The sequence below is a fragment of the Trichomonas vaginalis genome, chromosome V (genome assembly GCF_026262505.1).
Source record: "Trichomonas vaginalis G3 chromosome V, whole genome shotgun sequence".
Classification (NCBI taxonomy): domain Eukaryota; phylum Parabasalia; order Trichomonadida; family Trichomonadidae; genus Trichomonas; species Trichomonas vaginalis.
In genome coordinates, this window is record NC_067207.1 from 18,776,891 (window position 1) to 18,794,710 (window position 17,820).

General features: G+C 28.8%; 5 protein-coding genes across 5 annotated transcripts, besides 7 other annotated features; all 5 read left to right on the forward strand.

Annotated features, from left to right (window-relative positions):
* Positions 1 to 918: 918 nt before the first annotated feature.
* Positions 919 to 959: a mobile genetic element.
* A 5-nt stretch (positions 960 to 964) lies between these two features.
* TVAGG3_0361760 (glycine-rich protein family) lies at positions 965 to 2,061 on the forward strand (the record flags this gene model as incomplete). The annotated part of the gene is made up of 1 exon (XM_051231465.1): positions 1,092 to 1,934. The coding sequence occupies one exon, from the start codon at positions 1,092 to 1,094 to the stop codon at positions 1,932 to 1,934; it is 843 nt and encodes a 280-aa protein (XP_051101195.1).
* A 770-nt stretch (positions 2,062 to 2,831) lies between these two features.
* TVAGG3_0361770 (experimental autoimmune prostatitis antigen 2-related family) lies at positions 2,832 to 3,758 on the forward strand (the record flags this gene model as incomplete). Its single annotated transcript, XM_001579864.1, has 1 exon — positions 2,832 to 3,758. The coding sequence occupies one exon, from the start codon at positions 2,832 to 2,834 to the stop codon at positions 3,756 to 3,758; it is 927 nt and encodes a 308-aa protein (XP_001579914.1).
* A 491-nt stretch (positions 3,759 to 4,249) lies between these two features.
* Positions 4,250 to 6,300, forward strand: TVAGG3_0361780 (experimental autoimmune prostatitis antigen 2-related family; the record flags this gene model as incomplete). The annotated part of the gene is made up of 1 exon (XM_001579865.2): positions 4,250 to 5,953. The coding sequence occupies one exon, from the start codon at positions 4,250 to 4,252 to the stop codon at positions 5,951 to 5,953; it is 1,704 nt and encodes a 567-aa protein (XP_001579915.1).
* A 433-nt stretch (positions 6,301 to 6,733) lies between these two features.
* TVAGG3_0361790 (flavodoxin-like fold) lies at positions 6,734 to 7,428 on the forward strand (the record flags this gene model as incomplete). The annotated part of the gene is made up of 1 exon (XM_001579866.1): positions 6,760 to 7,428. The coding sequence occupies one exon, from the start codon at positions 6,760 to 6,762 to the stop codon at positions 7,426 to 7,428; it is 669 nt and encodes a 222-aa protein (XP_001579916.1).
* Positions 7,429 to 8,650: 1,222 nt separating this feature from the next.
* Positions 8,651 to 10,167: a mobile genetic element.
* A 4,181-nt stretch (positions 10,168 to 14,348) lies between these two features.
* Positions 14,349 to 15,131: a mobile genetic element.
* Positions 15,132 to 15,307: 176 nt separating this feature from the next.
* On the forward strand, positions 15,308 to 15,772 carry TVAGG3_0361830 (uncharacterized protein; the record flags this gene model as incomplete). Its single annotated transcript, XM_051231466.1, has 1 exon — positions 15,308 to 15,772. A coding segment is annotated over one exon (465 nt), but the record flags the coding sequence as incomplete, so codon positions are not given.
* Positions 15,308 to 16,264: a mobile genetic element.
* Positions 16,265 to 16,622: 358 nt separating this feature from the next.
* Positions 16,623 to 16,659: a mobile genetic element.
* Positions 16,660 to 17,344: 685 nt separating this feature from the next.
* Positions 17,345 to 17,382: a mobile genetic element.
* A 61-nt stretch (positions 17,383 to 17,443) lies between these two features.
* Positions 17,444 to 17,820: part of a mobile genetic element that runs on past the window's edge.

Here is a 17,820-nt window from a genome sequence, read left to right on the forward strand (position 1 = left end):
TTTCATCTAAACGTATAAAATTGTCAATTTTATGAGAATAAATTTAAAATCTCATGAAATATAAAGGAGAGTAATATTTTTCAATTTTCTTTTTTCTTTCTCTCAAATATTTTCTATTGGGAATTTTCTTGTTATCAAAAATAATTTTAATATTTGTTTATTTCATTACATACAATAAAATTTTAAAACTCTATTTCTTCTCAAGAAAATTTTTTTCCTTCATATGAAGAAACATTTTGTTCTCCATTTGATACTGAGTCTAAATCTCGATTTTTGAATTTTCTTCTTTCCAAATTTCTTTTTTCCAAATTAGAAGTTTAATTCAAAATTTCAATAGTTTATATATTTTCTCAAACCGTCTCAGATTTTCTCACTTTTTAGGGATTTTCTCTCAAAATATACAAAAATAGTAATATCAATACATGTGTCTAATATACTTTAAAACTATCGTGACAAAATTCAAAAACGAAGAGTTCTTCTCTCCAAATTTTTTTCAAAATCAAAAAAATGAGATAAAAAAGTACGTTTGGAAAATTCATTTTTAGCATTTTAGGAATTTTCTCACTTTTCTTCCAAATTGACATCCTTACTCACCACTTTCAAGTTTTTCATACATATATCTTACCCATTCATTTGGAATACGAGGTCTCGAGTTTTCGTTCATTTTTTTTACTTTACAAAACTGTTTATTTTTCAGAATTTTTAAATTTGAAAAAATCCATTCTATATCTGATACATAATATATTATTTTTCAATCAAAATATTTTGATTATCATCTCAAAAGTGTTCTCAAAACCTAGTTTTTCTTATTTTGGATAATCTTAATATTTATATTATTATAAACTAATTGAACACCATATGTTTTTGTATACTTTTACAAAAAAATTGATAGATTTGTGATACTTCCCCCGACGATAGAATTGAATAGCTTACATTTTGACAGAACTTAATATGGAACAGTAATTCTATCTTTTCACTGAATTTTAATTTGGATTAAAAATTAGTCAAAAATAAAGTTTCCACTCAATAATACACTATTATTTCCATTCAAAGGTCCAAGGTATGATATATCTGAACCATACGAAGTTACTTTGGATCCCGGATATTATCGTTTTGAGCTTTGGGGCAGTAGTGGCGGATATTATTCAAGTTCATCCAATCCTGTAAACGGATCCTACGTTTCAGGCGATATTATATTAGATGAAGTGAAAAAATTCTATATATATGTTGGCCATGAAGGGATGCCACATTGCAATACATATGTTTATGGAGGAGGTGGTTATGGTGACTTAGGTGGTGGAGGTGCCAGCGATATTAGACTCATAGGAGGTGAGTATGGTAACTTTTCTTCATTAAAAAGTCGTATAATCGTTGCAGGGGCTGGTGCTGGGAGCGATACTGCTGGGATTGGAGGTCCTGGTGGTGGCCTGATAGGCATGAATGCATCAAATAACAAGTCTACTGGCGGTACTCAGACACAAGGAGGGTATGGAATTGTCAAAGGCACTTTTGGTTTTGGTGGCGGTTTTCATGCAGAAAGAGATGGGAGTGGATCTGGCGGTGGGGGCTATTTTGGCGGCGGCTCATCAATTGCATATAGGAATGAAGGTGGAGGTGGTGGAAGTAGCTATATTAGCGGTCATCCTGGTTGTATTTCCGTCCTAGAAAATTCTACATCTCAAAATGAAATTTATTTTAGCCAGGAAAATAATCCATCAATTCATTATTCAGGAATAAGGTTTGTAAAAACACTGATGATTGATGGTAGTAGCGAAATGATGTCTCCTTACAACAAGATGGAATCGCATGGACATTTTGGGAACGGATTCATCAAAATTACAAGATTTTCATGCAATGCTGTTTCATGCAATTGCCTATTTAGAAATTATTATCAGTTTAATATTATTTTGATTTCTGTATTCATTTTAATGTAAAATCATATTTTTCTGGAATTTATTAAATCTTTTTCTCTTAATGAGACTTGGCTTTCAGAACAACTGTAAACTATTAGAATATGCGAATTATTATATATTTTGGTTCTGGAAGTAAAAAAAAATCAGGAATTTTGATATTTCTCCAATATTACCAACAAAAATATACCACTGAGATATTAAATTTGCAACTATACGCATTTCTCATACGGAAGCATATAACCATAATGTATATCATTAAAATTACTTTATACCCAACGTTTGTAAATATCTCCGATAATTATCTCACAACTCATAATTCTTATTTTATATATGAGCAATGATAGTTCAAAGGAGAAATATGAAATAAATTCAAATATAAGCCAATGTAACAAGTTTTGTGGAAGAATTTACACAATCTTGTTCGTGCAAAAAGTTTTAGAAAGGTTGAAACTAAATTAATAGACATTTTAATTTAAATAATTAACATTTTTGCTGATTAGTGTACAAGAACAATGTGAAACTGGTGACTTTCGTCATACTATAGTCCATATGCAAGCATTCCTACAAAATGCAAGTAATGCTACCTACTTATTCGGTAATCTAAATTCAAAATGATCATCCTTTTTCTCTGAAAAATCAAATTTTGATTATTTATTGACAACCAATTTATTTATGCAATATTAATTCTTGATGAATTCTGAAAGATTTTTGAAGGATCGCTTAAAAATTGAATGGACTTAAATTGTAATTAATCACATATGAACAGTATATCTGAATTCAAAAAATTTAAAGGTAGATTTTGATTCAAATGAATTCAAAATATTGAAAGAATTACATTTGTATTTTTATATTTCGAGTATTACATATTAGATGATATGCAAGATTACGAATTTTGTCGGCTCATTCAATTTTTCTTAAATGTTTTTTGTGTTTCTTGGGCTACTTTATGGGCAACCCAAGCTAGGATTTACTGGAACAGATACTGTCCAAGCACAGGAAATCGATTCCTTTGAGATTCTTGAAACAGTTACAAAGCCAGCATCTGTCAAACATATAAAAGAAGCAAAATTTACGAGTACAGTCATTGATGATGATGCTTACTTATGGCCAAAACATGATGCTAGAGTTTCCAACTCCGTTTTAGAGGAAGAACAAAACGCAATTACCTCTCATTTTTGTAAAGTCGATCCATTATTAACGCAAGATGACTTGTATTACCATCCCGCAGGCACAAAACAATTTTACGGTGATGATTCATTAGTTTCAAATGCCGAACGTTACAAAGCTAAGATTTTTATCGATACAAGATATAACGTGCAGCATTGGACAGGTTTTTACGCACCTCCAGGTGAACTAATCACTGTTGAGATACCAGATAAAGCTTTAAATCGTATCAAAGTAGATATTAATGTTATCACAACAAGTAGATCATACAATTACAGAAGAGCAGACCAAACTTCATGCCGAACCGATTATATCAACACCACAGTTACTAAGTTTGGATGGCCTTACGGTGGCGCTATCGACTTTTTCATTCCAATTGATTCATTTCCAGAAGGATTAGAAGTTAATATCTCCAGCGTCATTAAAATGCCATACTTTAGATACGGTGCTACAACAGAGGAAGAGTGGAACGACAAAATCAGTAAGTATCCAGCACCTTTGGCCGTATTTGACACGGGATCATTGCATATTACAGGACCAAGTACATTTGTTCGCCAAAAGAAGAATCTCAATGATGTTATGGCAATATGGCGTACAACAATGCAGATATTCATTCATCAACTCCAAGAAATGATGGAAGAATTAAAAATCCAATCCACTGTTTCTTCGATGATTATTTAAAGAATGATCCTGGTGTAAATGGTATTGCATTCCCATGGTCCAATTACCTTGTCATTCCTCCAGATCAATTCGAAAAAACCGCTGATTTGACATTTTCGCAATGGGCGTGTCACGTTTTCATTCATGAGATTGCACATCATTTCCAGCACAGAATGAATTTCCTTAGTGATATAGAAATCACTAACAAACACCTTATTTATCTCCCTTATTCCGTTTGGGCATTAAATGATGGAACAAGACAACCAACATTCGAAGGAGAAGTTCAGGTTCAGAAATATATTGATGCTGAATTTACTTGTTACAACGCAATTGTTACTCCTCCTGAAAACCCAAGTGTTTCTTCAGTTGAATTCCCTTATTATTTCGCTTCATTCAAAAGATTTTATACTATTTTGTTTTATAGTGTTGGTCTTCATGTTTGGAGAGAAGCTCTTCACGCAAGATGTTATGAAACATATTATACAAAAGAACAATATGGAAATCTTGGTCAAATGATTTTAACATTTTCAAAAGTTTGTAAATTCAATATTCTTCCTTTTGCAAAATCTTATTCATTTTTCGATTGGACTTTAGCAAAAGGTAGATATGAAGAAGAACTTCAAAGACTTGGTCTTCCTGAATTCCATCCTGTTTGTAATATTTATCAGACAGGATATGTACACGACAACAAAGAAGTTGAAACAAGTCGTCCATATCAAATCATTGCAAAAGAAAAATATGTTTTTGATTTCAAGAAATTTATGAGAACTAAATCAGGAATGCATGATTTTGAATTCGATTCTGTTGAAGAAAAAGAACTTCAAGGAACATTAACTTCATTAGGAGATGAAAAATATGAATATAATCCTCCTGATCATGATGCTGTTGAAAAGATTTATGCTGTTTATAAAGATAAAACAACACAATCTAAAACAAAAACAATTGTCAGATTCAGACAAATCTACAATGGAACTAAATTGTATTTCAAAGTTCCAAGTGATGATTTTCTTTCAATCCAAAACTATTATCAAGAATTTGTTCCATTTGAAGAAGATAAGTATCATGTTATGTTTTCAAATGATGCAATGAGTATTCCAGAATTTGATGAACAAAAGAACTCATCTAGAACATTGATTTGTCTTGCAGAAGGAGCATATTTTGCACCTAAGACAGCTAAATACAAATTCTTCTTCAGCACAAACAGGAGATTCTTATTTTATATGAGTCAAAATCCATTCAGAAACACAATAGAAGAAGAGACTGACACAAGAAAATGGATAGGTTCAGCACAGTATCAAGGATTCAACACAAGAAATGGATTTAATATTTATCTCGAAGAAGGCAAGAAATACTATTATAGGATTGTAATTATGGATGGCTCTGGTGCACCAACGATTTCAACAAAGTATTATTTAAATGATGATTCTTCCAAATGGTATGATGTTGAAGGAGAATTTTCAAGATTTAGTCATTTGGATCTTGAAGACAGAAGTTCATATGTTTTCACTCCAGAAATAGAAAACATTCCTACACTTGGAATTTATTGGGATGAAAGAAACATCAGATACACATCAAAGATATATAACTTAACATCTAAACCTAATTTAGATAACAACCAAGATCTTTCACAAACTATTTTCGAAGTTAATAATGAAGAAAATGATTGCAAATCTTCATCATCATTCCCAATTTCATATAAATTCACTTCTTTCACTAAAATTAGAGTTGACAAAATGATGATTAAAAGTTCATCAGAAATGGATTCAGATATTGAAATCATTTGTGGAAAAGAAATTTGTTATGACGGTAAATATAACTCAGAAGAACCAAATATTACGTTGATTAAAACATATGATGTTAAAGAATTCGAAATCAAAGTTAAAAGTAATTCTAAAGGATCTTATTCATCTATCTGTACGATTGTTCCTTTGTTCTTAATCTCAGATTCACGAAACATTATTCCATCAACACACACTAAATTTGTTAAAGAAGGCGAAGCAGAACTAACAAAACATGGATTGTATTACAACGGCAAAGGATTTCATATGAAAGAAGGTTCATCAATCAAGTTCACAGTTTCATTTAACGAAACAGGAAACAGTGTTGGTTTTGTTGGTGATAAATCAGTGAATGGCGGAACATTCGATGTCTTTGTTGATGGTAAATTCAACTGTCGAATCAACACCAGTGTCTTCCTTTCTAACGAACTGAGATGATTGACAGGAAACAAGTTCTATCAGTCACCTCTTGGAGGAATCAAAAACTTTGTCAGCAAATCAAAACATTCATTTGTTTTGAAAACACAACAAAGCCAACAAGTGAAGAAAATGGACCTAATAATCTAGATAATGGAAAAGCTTCGGTTGCTGTCATTGCTGGATCATGTGTTGCTGCAGTTATTGTTGTTGGAGTTATTATTGCAATTGTCATATTTGTTTTTATTCGATCACCAAAACCAGGCTACCAAACTGCAGACACAGAACCAGCAGCAGAAGACTGTGATCTGTAATATATAATTTATTATCTATAATTTATAATTTCTAATCGATATATTTGTTTAAATAAAGATAAATGTTATCTTTCAACAAAATCTTATAAAACAAAGATGATTCATAAAATTTAACATATAGAAAAGTATTCTAGATAAATATTTGAAATCAATGGGCCTGTTCATGCGGTAACCAGTGGTATAATTCACCTTGAAGATATTACACTTTTCACGTATTTTGTGTTTCCAATTCTATCGTACATATTTGTGAGGATTGGAAGTTTTTTTTACATTAAAATTTTTGTGTGTCAAAAATAAAGTAACTGATGAAAATGGTTCAAAGAGATTTTATTGTTTTCATCTATATTTAAAAAAATCATCAATAGATCGGTATTTGAACCAGAAAAAATTTTTGAAACGTTACAAAAATTTTCAAGAATTAAGTCCTTTCGCTATAGCCGAAATGTTCTATTGTTTATTCTACAGAAAATTTATGTATATCGTATTTTTTGAGAGAATACTTCACTTTTATCAATGCTTTCATCTGTAGGATCCAGATTTGCAGCAAATGTATTACTATTCAACTGCTCACCAAGATCCAATAACAATACAATGAAGCTTCTTAAAGAAGTTGCTCGTGGCGTCGAGTCTGTTGGCAAAACAGCCGAAATTGTTCAACTCAGTAAGCTGAAACTCAAACCATGCCAATCTTGCCTTGAATGCAAGAGGCCAAACTCTCCAAATCGCTGTGTTATTAAAGATGGACTTCAGAAGTATCTTGATCAACTTCATGAAGTTGATGCATTCGCAATTGGCTCTCCAATATACATAGGTAACCCAAGTGCCTACTTCTACTCCTTCATTGAGCGTGCCATTTACAGTAACTTCATGTATACAAAGACACCAAGCAAATTCGGCAGAAAAATCAAGACAGGACTTGTCTTTTCAATGGGTGCATCAAAGGAAACGTTCGAGAAAACTTACTGGCCAAAATATCAACATATCAAGGACTACATGGAATTAGTTTTTGGTCCATGTGCTGGAATTGTTACTAACTGCACACAAGTCTTAACACCGAAAGCAAACATCGACTATGAGATGCCCCTCTTTGATATGGACTTAATCAACAATTACGTCAAAGAACATGATCCAATTGAATTGAAGAAGGCTTTTGACCTGGGTGTTAAGCTTGCTTCCAAGTAAATACAACTACTTATTCATATAATAAGTAAAAAAAAGTTTTTTATGAAGTTTACAATTTTATATTAAGGAAATTTTATGTAAAAATAATTCTTCATTCACAGCAAGATGTTGTAAACAAATAGACATCTTATTGCTTTTTTAAGATTAAATTAAATTGTAATAAACCGATTTTTATGAGGTTTACAATTTTATATTCCTTTATTCAGGGCTAAGTCGAGGAACCATTTTAACTTCATTGCTCCAAAAAATCAATAACCAAATTGGAATAATGGATGGGGACCACAATACAAGAATTGATGCATCAAGAATGGGCAGAGTTTTTCCCAAATTCAGAACAAGGTTTAAAATACTCTTCTAAAAGTCAAAAACTCAGTTCAGAAGATCAAAGCTATTATATTAGCCTTTGTAATTTTGGCTCATTACTCACAGAAGGTGCCATTAACTTTACGACTTCGAAAGATACAACAAAAACTCTTATTGAAACAACAAATTTTAATAACTGCACTAATACTAAAGGAAGAGGAGGAAGTTTATACTTCGCTCCAGAAGGTCAATGCGTCCAAAATCGAATTTGTAGTTTAAAATCTAAATCTACTCATGGGGATATGTATTGTTATGTTGATGTTAGTGGCCTTCCTTTATGTAAGAATTTTATTCTTAATTCTTCGTTTACTGAAAGTGGGCATTTGCAAAATCTTGAATCAGGACATATTAATCTAAAAAATGGAGAAGTTGAAATAAAGAATATAAATATTTCGTACACTTCTGATTGGCATGGTAGCTTATTCAGCATTTACCTTTCTAATTCTTCATCTGGAGTATCATTTTCATCATTTAGTAATAATACAGATAGTTATCTATCAGCATGGGCTTATTATTTTTATTTCGATGATTCAATTGGAACATTAATGATTAAGTTATGTAACTACATAAATAACGATATGCATGTAATAGTAAGTGCTCATGATACATATACTAATCTAATTTATTGTAATTTTATCAATAACACATTTAGAGCTTATTATTTTGGTCAAAGGGGTTCACATAATATTACAATTGAAAGATGTTACATTGATAAAAGTAACCCTAGAAAAACGGGAAAAGTTTACTACAAAAGCAATGCACAAAATCCAATAGAAACAATTGAATTTGATATTCCTAAATCAATGAATGAAGAAAAAAATGAAATAAAATATTTAAACATAAAGAAAAAAATTATTAAGGCTCCGGTCCTGCATGATTGCTGCATATACTTAGGACGAGTATCTAATAAGGAGTAAAAATATACCAATAGATTGCACATATACCAATATTTTGTAAAAATTAAATATTATCTATTTTTAAAATTTTCGAATTTGACTATATTATCGTTTTAAACATGATATATACTAACTTTACTATTTGATATATGATAAATAATGATATTTTAAAAATTGAAAATTTGGATTTTTAAATTCACAAAGTATATAGTATAGTAAATTCATAAATGAGTATAATGCGCCCAATTATAACAATTTTCAATCATTTGATAATTCTATGACTATGGATTTTTGTACTTCTAATTAAAATAATGTCACTTTTTAATATACTGAGTTTAAGGTTTAAATTTAATTTAAAAAATCGATTTGTTTATACATATTGGAAAGGAATTTTTTGATAATATCTTTTGTATATTAATACTTTATGACTTATACTATGTCACCATAATATAAGTTCAAATTTTTATCATGCACATCAATATAAAATTGTAATTCAAAAAACACCTACTTCTATCGTCAAAAATCCTCTCAATTTGAAAAAAATACATCAAAAATATCAAATTTGCAAACCTAATTCTTCGAAATACCGAAGAAGGTAGAATACACAAATAGTGTCCATAGAAACTATATAATTTTCTTTACAAATTGTCGAAGGGGAACTGAGAGTTTTTTCTTATACGTTGAATTATAAATCAAATTATTGAATGGATTTTTGGAAAATTGAATACTCAATTATCGAAAAACCGTTTTGACAAAAAGTGATTAATACAATATTGTTGCCTATATTAAGTAATTATCATATATGATTTTTATTATCATATCAATTAATCGTGCATGAAGTTATTCTCGACGCAAAAATGGTTTTTTATAGGGGTCTTGCAAACCTAATTCTTCTTTCATATATTTTTTTAGAAGCAAACTCACTATATCAAAATAAACTTTAGTTGCATTCTAACAATTTGTCGAAGGGGAACTGAGAGTTTTTTCTTTATTATCAAGATATGACAAAAATGTTAATATACAATTTTTTAATATTCGACATATATAGCGATAATGTAATATTATATGATTTTATTATATTTTGATAGCATATATAAACCTTATCATATTATTAAAACTTTGACAAATCAAAAATCTTTAGATTCTGTCAAAAAGTGATTTGTCAGATTTTTTCAAAAAAACAAATAACTCATCTAGAAGAGATTGAAAATCAAGTTTACTAATAACAATATAATGTATCACTAATATGCTATAAAATGTCGTGGGCTTTTTTGATAATAAATAGTTTTACCGGTCAAAGTTGAAATTTGTCAAAATACCGAATTCTCAGATAAGATGAACTATAATAGTAATACTCAGTTTAAATATACAATACTATAGTGTATTACATAATGATATTATATACTAAAATAAAAGTATCAAAAACTCATATTGGTGGAGATATTAAAACTTTTAAAATTGAGAGGGTGGGACCGGAGCCTTAAAAAATTTAAAGGGGCACGCTTGAATAATTTGCATTTTTGGTAAAAATAAAATCATTAAGGATATTTATTTTTAATTCTGAGATGTATTATATTCACTACTATTTTTAATGCATGCATTACATAAGTTTTATTCTCTGTACTATAGTGTAAGTAATTGTGTGTATGTAAAAAAAATTTTTTTTATAAAAAGTATCAAGTATGTTTCGTTGAAAGATCAGCACTTTATAGTATGGTAAGTCAGTAATTTTATACCTACAATTTGCTTATGTGGATATTTTGAGTATTTCTGAAAATTTAAAAGCTAATAAATGAATTTTCGCTAAAATTGATCCCAGTTTATGAGATTTCTTTTAACTTGATTGCAATAATGCTCGTGTAACATGGATATTAGCCGATAGAGTGTAAATTTGAAATTAGATTTTAACTTAATTGCATGAAATTTAAACATGGATCATGCAGAGGTTTACTATACATGCCGAACTATATGGGCGGCAAGAATTGCAAAGCCGAGCATATTGTTGCTAATAAACCATTAAAAAAATGATGTAAACTATTCAAAATTAAATACTTACGTCTTTTGTCTCGCAGTTTATTATTTTTATCATAATTCTTCTAAATGGTATGATATTGAAAGAGAAAAATCAAAATTAAGTCATTTGAATCTCAAAGATAAAACGACTTTTGTAAAAAAATCATTAAATGATAACGATAATTCATTTTCCTTTTCAGATATATTGTTTCCATGGTTTCTTTTTTATAATGTATGTTTTCAAATTTTGATGTAGAATTTCTGAAGTTTACAATTTTACTTCACTCGTTTTCGTTTCGAGTCGAAGAACGAAATTAGAATCATTAGTTCAAAAATACAATCGATATCATGAAATGATAAAAGAAGAAGATAATAGAAGAATTGATGCATCAAGAATGGGGAGAGTTTTTCACAAGTTCCGAACAAGGAACAAACTACTCTCTAAAAATCAAAAAACTTAATTCAGAAGATCAAAGCTATTACATTAGCTTTTGTAATTTTGGTACATTACTCACAGAAGGCGCTATTAACTTTACTACTTCGAAAGATACCACGAAAACCCTTATAGAAAATACGAATTTTAATAATTGTTCTAATTCGAAGGAAACTGGAGGAAGTTTATACTACTCTAGGAAAGGTGAATGCGTCCAAAATCGAATATGTAGTTTAAATTCTAATTCTGCAAAAGGAAATATGTATTGTTGGGTTTGTGTCAGTGATCTCTCTGAATATAAGAATAAAATTCTTAATTCTTATATTTTTCAAAGTGGAAATATGTTTAAAGATAAAGATGGAAATGTTCGTCTAAGAAACGGAGAAATAGAAGTAAATTCAATACTTATGGCAGTTTATTTGACATCTGGTACTACAATTCTCCATCTAAAGTATCATTTTCAACGTTTAGTAATAATACTGATACATTTACTACTGGTTGGTATATCAATTTTTGTCGCGATTTTTTTGATTCATCACAAACATTATTGATAAAGTCATGTGACTATTTAAGTAATAATTTATATTTAATTATAATCTCTAAAGAAGCAATTGTTAACGTCGCAAATTGTAATTTTATCAATAATACAGGAAGAAATAGTTATTTTTATCAAAGTTCTTCAGGTTCAGGAAATATTACAATTGATGGATGTTACATTGATGAAAATGATATTAGAATACATAGAACAGTTATTTTCACAAACATTGTTACAAATCCAATCAAAATAGAAATACCACATCTGTCATGTGCATTTGATATTCCGAAATCAATGAATGAGGAAGAAAACAAAATCATGTATTTAAACAGAATTAAAAATCTTCATTTTTGGTTCTTTGAATCATTTTTTATTTCTCAATTTAAGTAAATATTAACGTATTTCATAAATTAAATTTGCCAAATTATTTTTGAAACAGATCAATAGAAAAATCGAAAGATATATGAAGTATATGCTAGCATTTTGGGAAAAGAAAGTTAAATACAGATTCTTCTTCAATGAAAACAGATAATTCTTGATCTATAAGAGATAAGATTATATAAGAAATACGATAAAAGTAGAGTCTGACATGTGCAGATATAATGACTGAATTTATCATTGATTCAACACACGAAATTGATTTAATCTAAATCTTGAAACAGGTCATAAACTATTTTGGAAGATAGTGACAAATATTACATTGATTAAAACATATGATGTTAAAGAATTCGAAATCAAAGTTAAAAGTAATTCTAAAGGATCTTATTCATCTATCTGTACGATTGTTCCTTTGTTCTTAATCTCAGATTCACGAAACATTATTCCATCAACACACACTAAATTTATGTAACAGAAGTTAAATATATTAAGATACTTTTATACTTTGTTACATAAATTTATATTGTGAATATGCCCTGGTGCCATTCATCTCAGAACTGAATGGCATTCAATGGAATTTTATCATAAATTGAATTATTTTCTGAAGTTTAAAGCTTCCAAACTATATACTTTCTACTGACTTTTGCTTCTAATATTAATGGATGATATAATTCTTAAGAAGAAAATATATTCTGATAAATCTTTTCCCATATAAATTCGAATGTTATCATAAGTGAAGCTATCATACGTACTATTACTTGTACAACTTACATGAACTCTCATATTTACCTTTCGTAACTAAAGGCTCAATCAGTATGCCTAAAAATTCTGAAGTTTACATTTTTACTTCCCTTTTTTCGTTTCGAGTCGAAGAGCAATTTTAACTTCATTACCTCAAAAAATCAGCAACCGATTTGAAATGAATTTAGAGAAATATAATACAAGAACTGTTCCATCAAGAATGGACAGAGTTTTTCCAAAATTCAGAACAAAGAACAAATTACTCTACGAAAAGTCAAAAACTTAGTTCAAACGATCAGAATTATTATATAAGTTTTTGTAATTTTGTCACAATGATAACAGAAGGTGCCATTAACTTTACGACTTCGAAAGAAACAACGAAAACTCTTATTGAAACAACAAATTTTAATAACTGCTCCAATACTCAAGGTTGGGGAGGAAGTTTATACTTCTCCACAGAAGGCGAATGCGTCCAAAATCGAATTTGTAGTTTAAATTCTAATTCTGCTAAATCATGGATGTATTGTTTTGTTGATGTCAGTAATATTGCTAAATATAAGAATAAAATAATAAATTCTTCTATTTCTGAAAGCGGAAATTTATATAAAAATAAAGAAGGAAATATTCATCTAAAAAAAAGAGAAATTGAAATAAATTCTATAAATATTTCTTATACTAATATATATAGTAATAGTTTATTTGACATAGGATACTTTAATTCTTCATCCAGAGCATCATTTTCCACATTTAGTAATATTACTGATACACATTCAGTTAGTTATTATGTTTATTTTACTCATTCATCAGAAACATTATTGATTAAGTCATGTAACTACTTAAGTAACAATTTCCATGTAATAATAAGTTCTTTTGATACATATGTTTATGTAGTTAATTGTAATTTCATCAATAACACAGGTAGAAATAAGTATTTTTATCATAATTGTTATGCTCCAGGTAATACTACAATTGATGGATGTTACATTGATGAAAGTAATCCTAAAATAGAAGAAAAAGTTTATTTCACAAACAATAAAACAAATCCAATCAAAATAGGTGAATTTGATATTCCTAAATCAGAGAATGACGAAGAAAATGAAATCATATATGTCAACAGAAAGAAAAAATTCTTCAAAAATCTTCATTTTTTGCTGTTTGAATCATTTTTTGTTATTTCTCGAAAGAAGTAAAATATATCAACATAATTCGATGTTTTTATATCTTTTGAAATCAAAATTATTATTATATCTTGAAAGAAGTGAAATATCAGCATAAATTGGCTCTGAATCAATATGTTATGATAAATCTTATTAAATACATCTAAGGATGCTAAGCAAATTAATTTATTTTGAAACTTCTTTATAATAACCGTAAATTTGAAAGTTGGTTTTCACAAATCTCATATAAATATAAGTTATGATCTAGCATAAATCATAAAGAAGTAAAAATTGATTACAAATAATATAGATTTATTGAACTGTAAAAACATAAGAAGGACCAAAAGTTGTATTGAAAAAGTTTTGTGACTTTCTGATAGCATTTGGATCTAAACTTGTTCTTGTTATAGACCGAAAATAGATTTTTTCGGTTTTCTCTTCAAATAATTGAAAGAATGATACTATTATAGGTTTATTATATTATATAGCATATAATCATGCTATAGCCAAAAATTATAAGTTTTGAGAAGATTGAATATAACACAAATAAATTTGAATGTAAGTTAAATTGCTTGTTGTTTTTAATAGCTATTTAATGAGAAATCCAATATTGCAAAATTCAAATTGAATGATTGAAAGAACAGAAAAAGTCATTCTTTTCAATTTCGAATATGTTTCATTGTATTTAGAATTATATGGCAAATAAGATATTTAAACTTGATTTTTGAAGGAAAATTCACAAAATTGAATAAATTCAAATAATTTTTATTCAAAAATAAACTAGTTATTTGAGTTTAATACTAATTATCTATTCAAACTACAAAGTTTGTAATTTAAAATATTTTGTGAGATCAGATTGAATTAATTCAAGGTTCTTTTCAATTAATATTAATGACCATATTACGCATTTTCGAACATTCTAAACCAAATATATAAAAATGGGAGACGAATGTTAAATTTGCTAGACATGGGGGAGTTGTCTGCAAAGTTTTAGCTCTTATCTCTAACAAAAAATTAATTTTTAAAAAAATGACCGAATACGTTTCACAGCGAGAAAAAAATAAAAGGCAAGATAGAATTTTCTAGACATAAAGAAGTTGTTTACCGAGTTTTAGCTCTTATCTCTAACAAAAAATTAATTTTTAAAAAAATGACCGAATACGTTTCACAGCGAGAAAAATATAAAACTCTACACTGATTTTAATTTTCATTTCCAGTCACTTTACTTATTATTTTTTCTTTTTTTCATTTTAATTATAAATTATTTCATAATACGTTTATTTACGTTACCATTTTCTTTATTCTTTTGAATTCCATACTAGACACTTATAGAATATTTTGATTGTTAACGTACTTCATTAGAATGAATCCTTACAAAGGGTATGTCGATCGAATTTACCTAATTGGTATTTCCAATCAGATTGAAGAAGGTAAAATGACATGGGAAGAAGCTTGCACCCATGTTCCCATCACCCCAACCCTTCAATCAAATGATTTCAAATATTTAGATGTTTCAAAATCTTTTTTACAAAATCAATTTAGCTTACAGAATATCCCATTGCCTAAAGGCAAGAAAGGTCGTAGGGTCAATCCCTACGACCAAATCAAAGCTCTTGCTGTGATACATGACCACTGGGCCTTTCCCTGTGGTCAAACAAAACAATGGAAACGTTTGAAATTACAACAAATTGATGTATCTTATAGAGAAGTACGCAGATACTTCAAAGAAAATCATTTCACCAAGACGCGATTAGAGCATGCCGGGCCAGAAACAGCAGTAAGATATTGGGCGCTTTCACCCAATCTTATCTGGCACGCAGATGTTCATTATTTTAGGGGTGTTCGTGGCCAGTATATTTATGGCATAATCGACGATTTTAGCCGCAAAGTCCTAGCGTGTATACAAATACCAGATATGCTAGCAGCGACGACAGCGAACGTTGCGGCTTCCGCCTTCATTGAATTTGGCGCCCCTTATTGTTTCTGGACCGACAACGGTTCAGAAAATAGGGGCGCCTTTCAAGATCTACTTGATCTTTGGGGCGTCCAATGGCGGCATACAGACTCTCATTCTCCCTACCAAAATGGGATGATTGAGAGATTCTGGCCGACATTGGAGCGCTGCCAAAGCATTCAGGCTATTCCTGCCTTTATTTGGGAGTACAATAATAACACACCGCATGAAGATCTCCCAATTAATCCATTAACTGGAACAAATTACACGCCAAATCAAATGTATCAGCTGAAACCGAAATACACAAATGCAGATACAGAAAGGTTGTGGCAAATATGGGATACAGATACAGGCATGACGCTGTTGACACATTCACAGCGTAATAATAAACATAATTTTTTAATTTCATTTTAACAAGTTTTTTTAAATGTATGTAATGAATAATTCATTAGAATATGATAATGCACATTGTAACAGAATAGAACAATCACCAAATTTTTTTTGAAATTAAAAAATAAAAGTAAAAGTATAAAGTAATCTAACCAAAAAAAGATATTTAAAAGAATTTTGGAAAAAAACAGAATAAGGATAATGATATTATTTTAGATACACAATCGATGTACTGTGAATGAATCCGGTAAAATGATGATATAAAATTAGATTATTTTACAAGTAGCTAAAAGAATAAAACTATAATATAAAATAAATGAAGTTTAATGAAATGTAATAAACAGAAATTCATCAAAAGTGACAGCTCTCAATTTTTTGACATTTGTAAATTCTAAATTGAATGAGAAAAATGAAATAATACTAAGCATAATACAATATTCTAGATTTAATTATAATTAGGAAAAAGTTAGTTTTGAGAGTACTTTTCATAGGCATATAGAATGAAATCTTCTGAAAAATAATATCACATAAACTCATATTATTTTCTAATATATAACTATTTTATATAAAAATCAAATTCAATGATCTTAAAAGCGAAGGATAAACCTCAAAATTTACGAATATAATGAGTGGGAATATAATGCTTAGCTATCATAAAACCATATGAAATATCAATTTTATTTTTCATATTCAAATGGACTGAGTGTTAACATTTAACATTTTTTACTAATTGTCGTCAAAAATTAGGCGTAAAGCAAAAATTGATATTTCATATGGTTTTATGATAGCTAAGCATTATATTCCCACTCATTATATTCGTAAATTTTGAGGTTTATCCTTCGCTTTTAAGATCATTGAATTTGATTTTTATATAAAATAGTTATATATTAGAAAATAATATGAGTTTATGTGATATTATTTTTCAGAAGATTTTGTGTTCTTCTTCAAAATTTTATTTTTTTATTAAAAAGAATCTTTACAAAATATACATTTACTTTAATTAATATTTAAAAACGTGCTCTATCAAAAGTTCCAAAAATTCAATACTTTAGCTTTTCTGAGGTGTCACTTTTGATGAATTTCTGTTTACAACAGAAACAATAAAGGTTAAATAAATAATAAAGATTTTTATTTTATATCAGTATTGAGAAGAAGTAACAGCTGACACTTGGTAGACAACTTCTTTATGTCTAGAAAATTCTATCTTGCCTTTTATTTTTTTCTCGCTGTGAAACGTATTCGGTCATTTTTTTAAAAATTAATTTTTTGTTAGAGATAAGAGCTAAAACTCGGTAAACAACTTCTTTATGTCTAGAAAATTCTATCTTGCCTTTTATTTTTTTCTCGCTGTGAAACGTATTCGGTCATTTTTTTAAAAATTAATTTTTTGTTAGAGATAAGAGCTAAAACTTTGCAGACAACTCCCCCATGTCTAGCAAATTTAACATTCGTCTCCCATTTTTATATATTTGGTTTAGAATGTTCGAAAATGCGTAATATGGTCATTAATATTAATTGAAAAGAACCTTGAA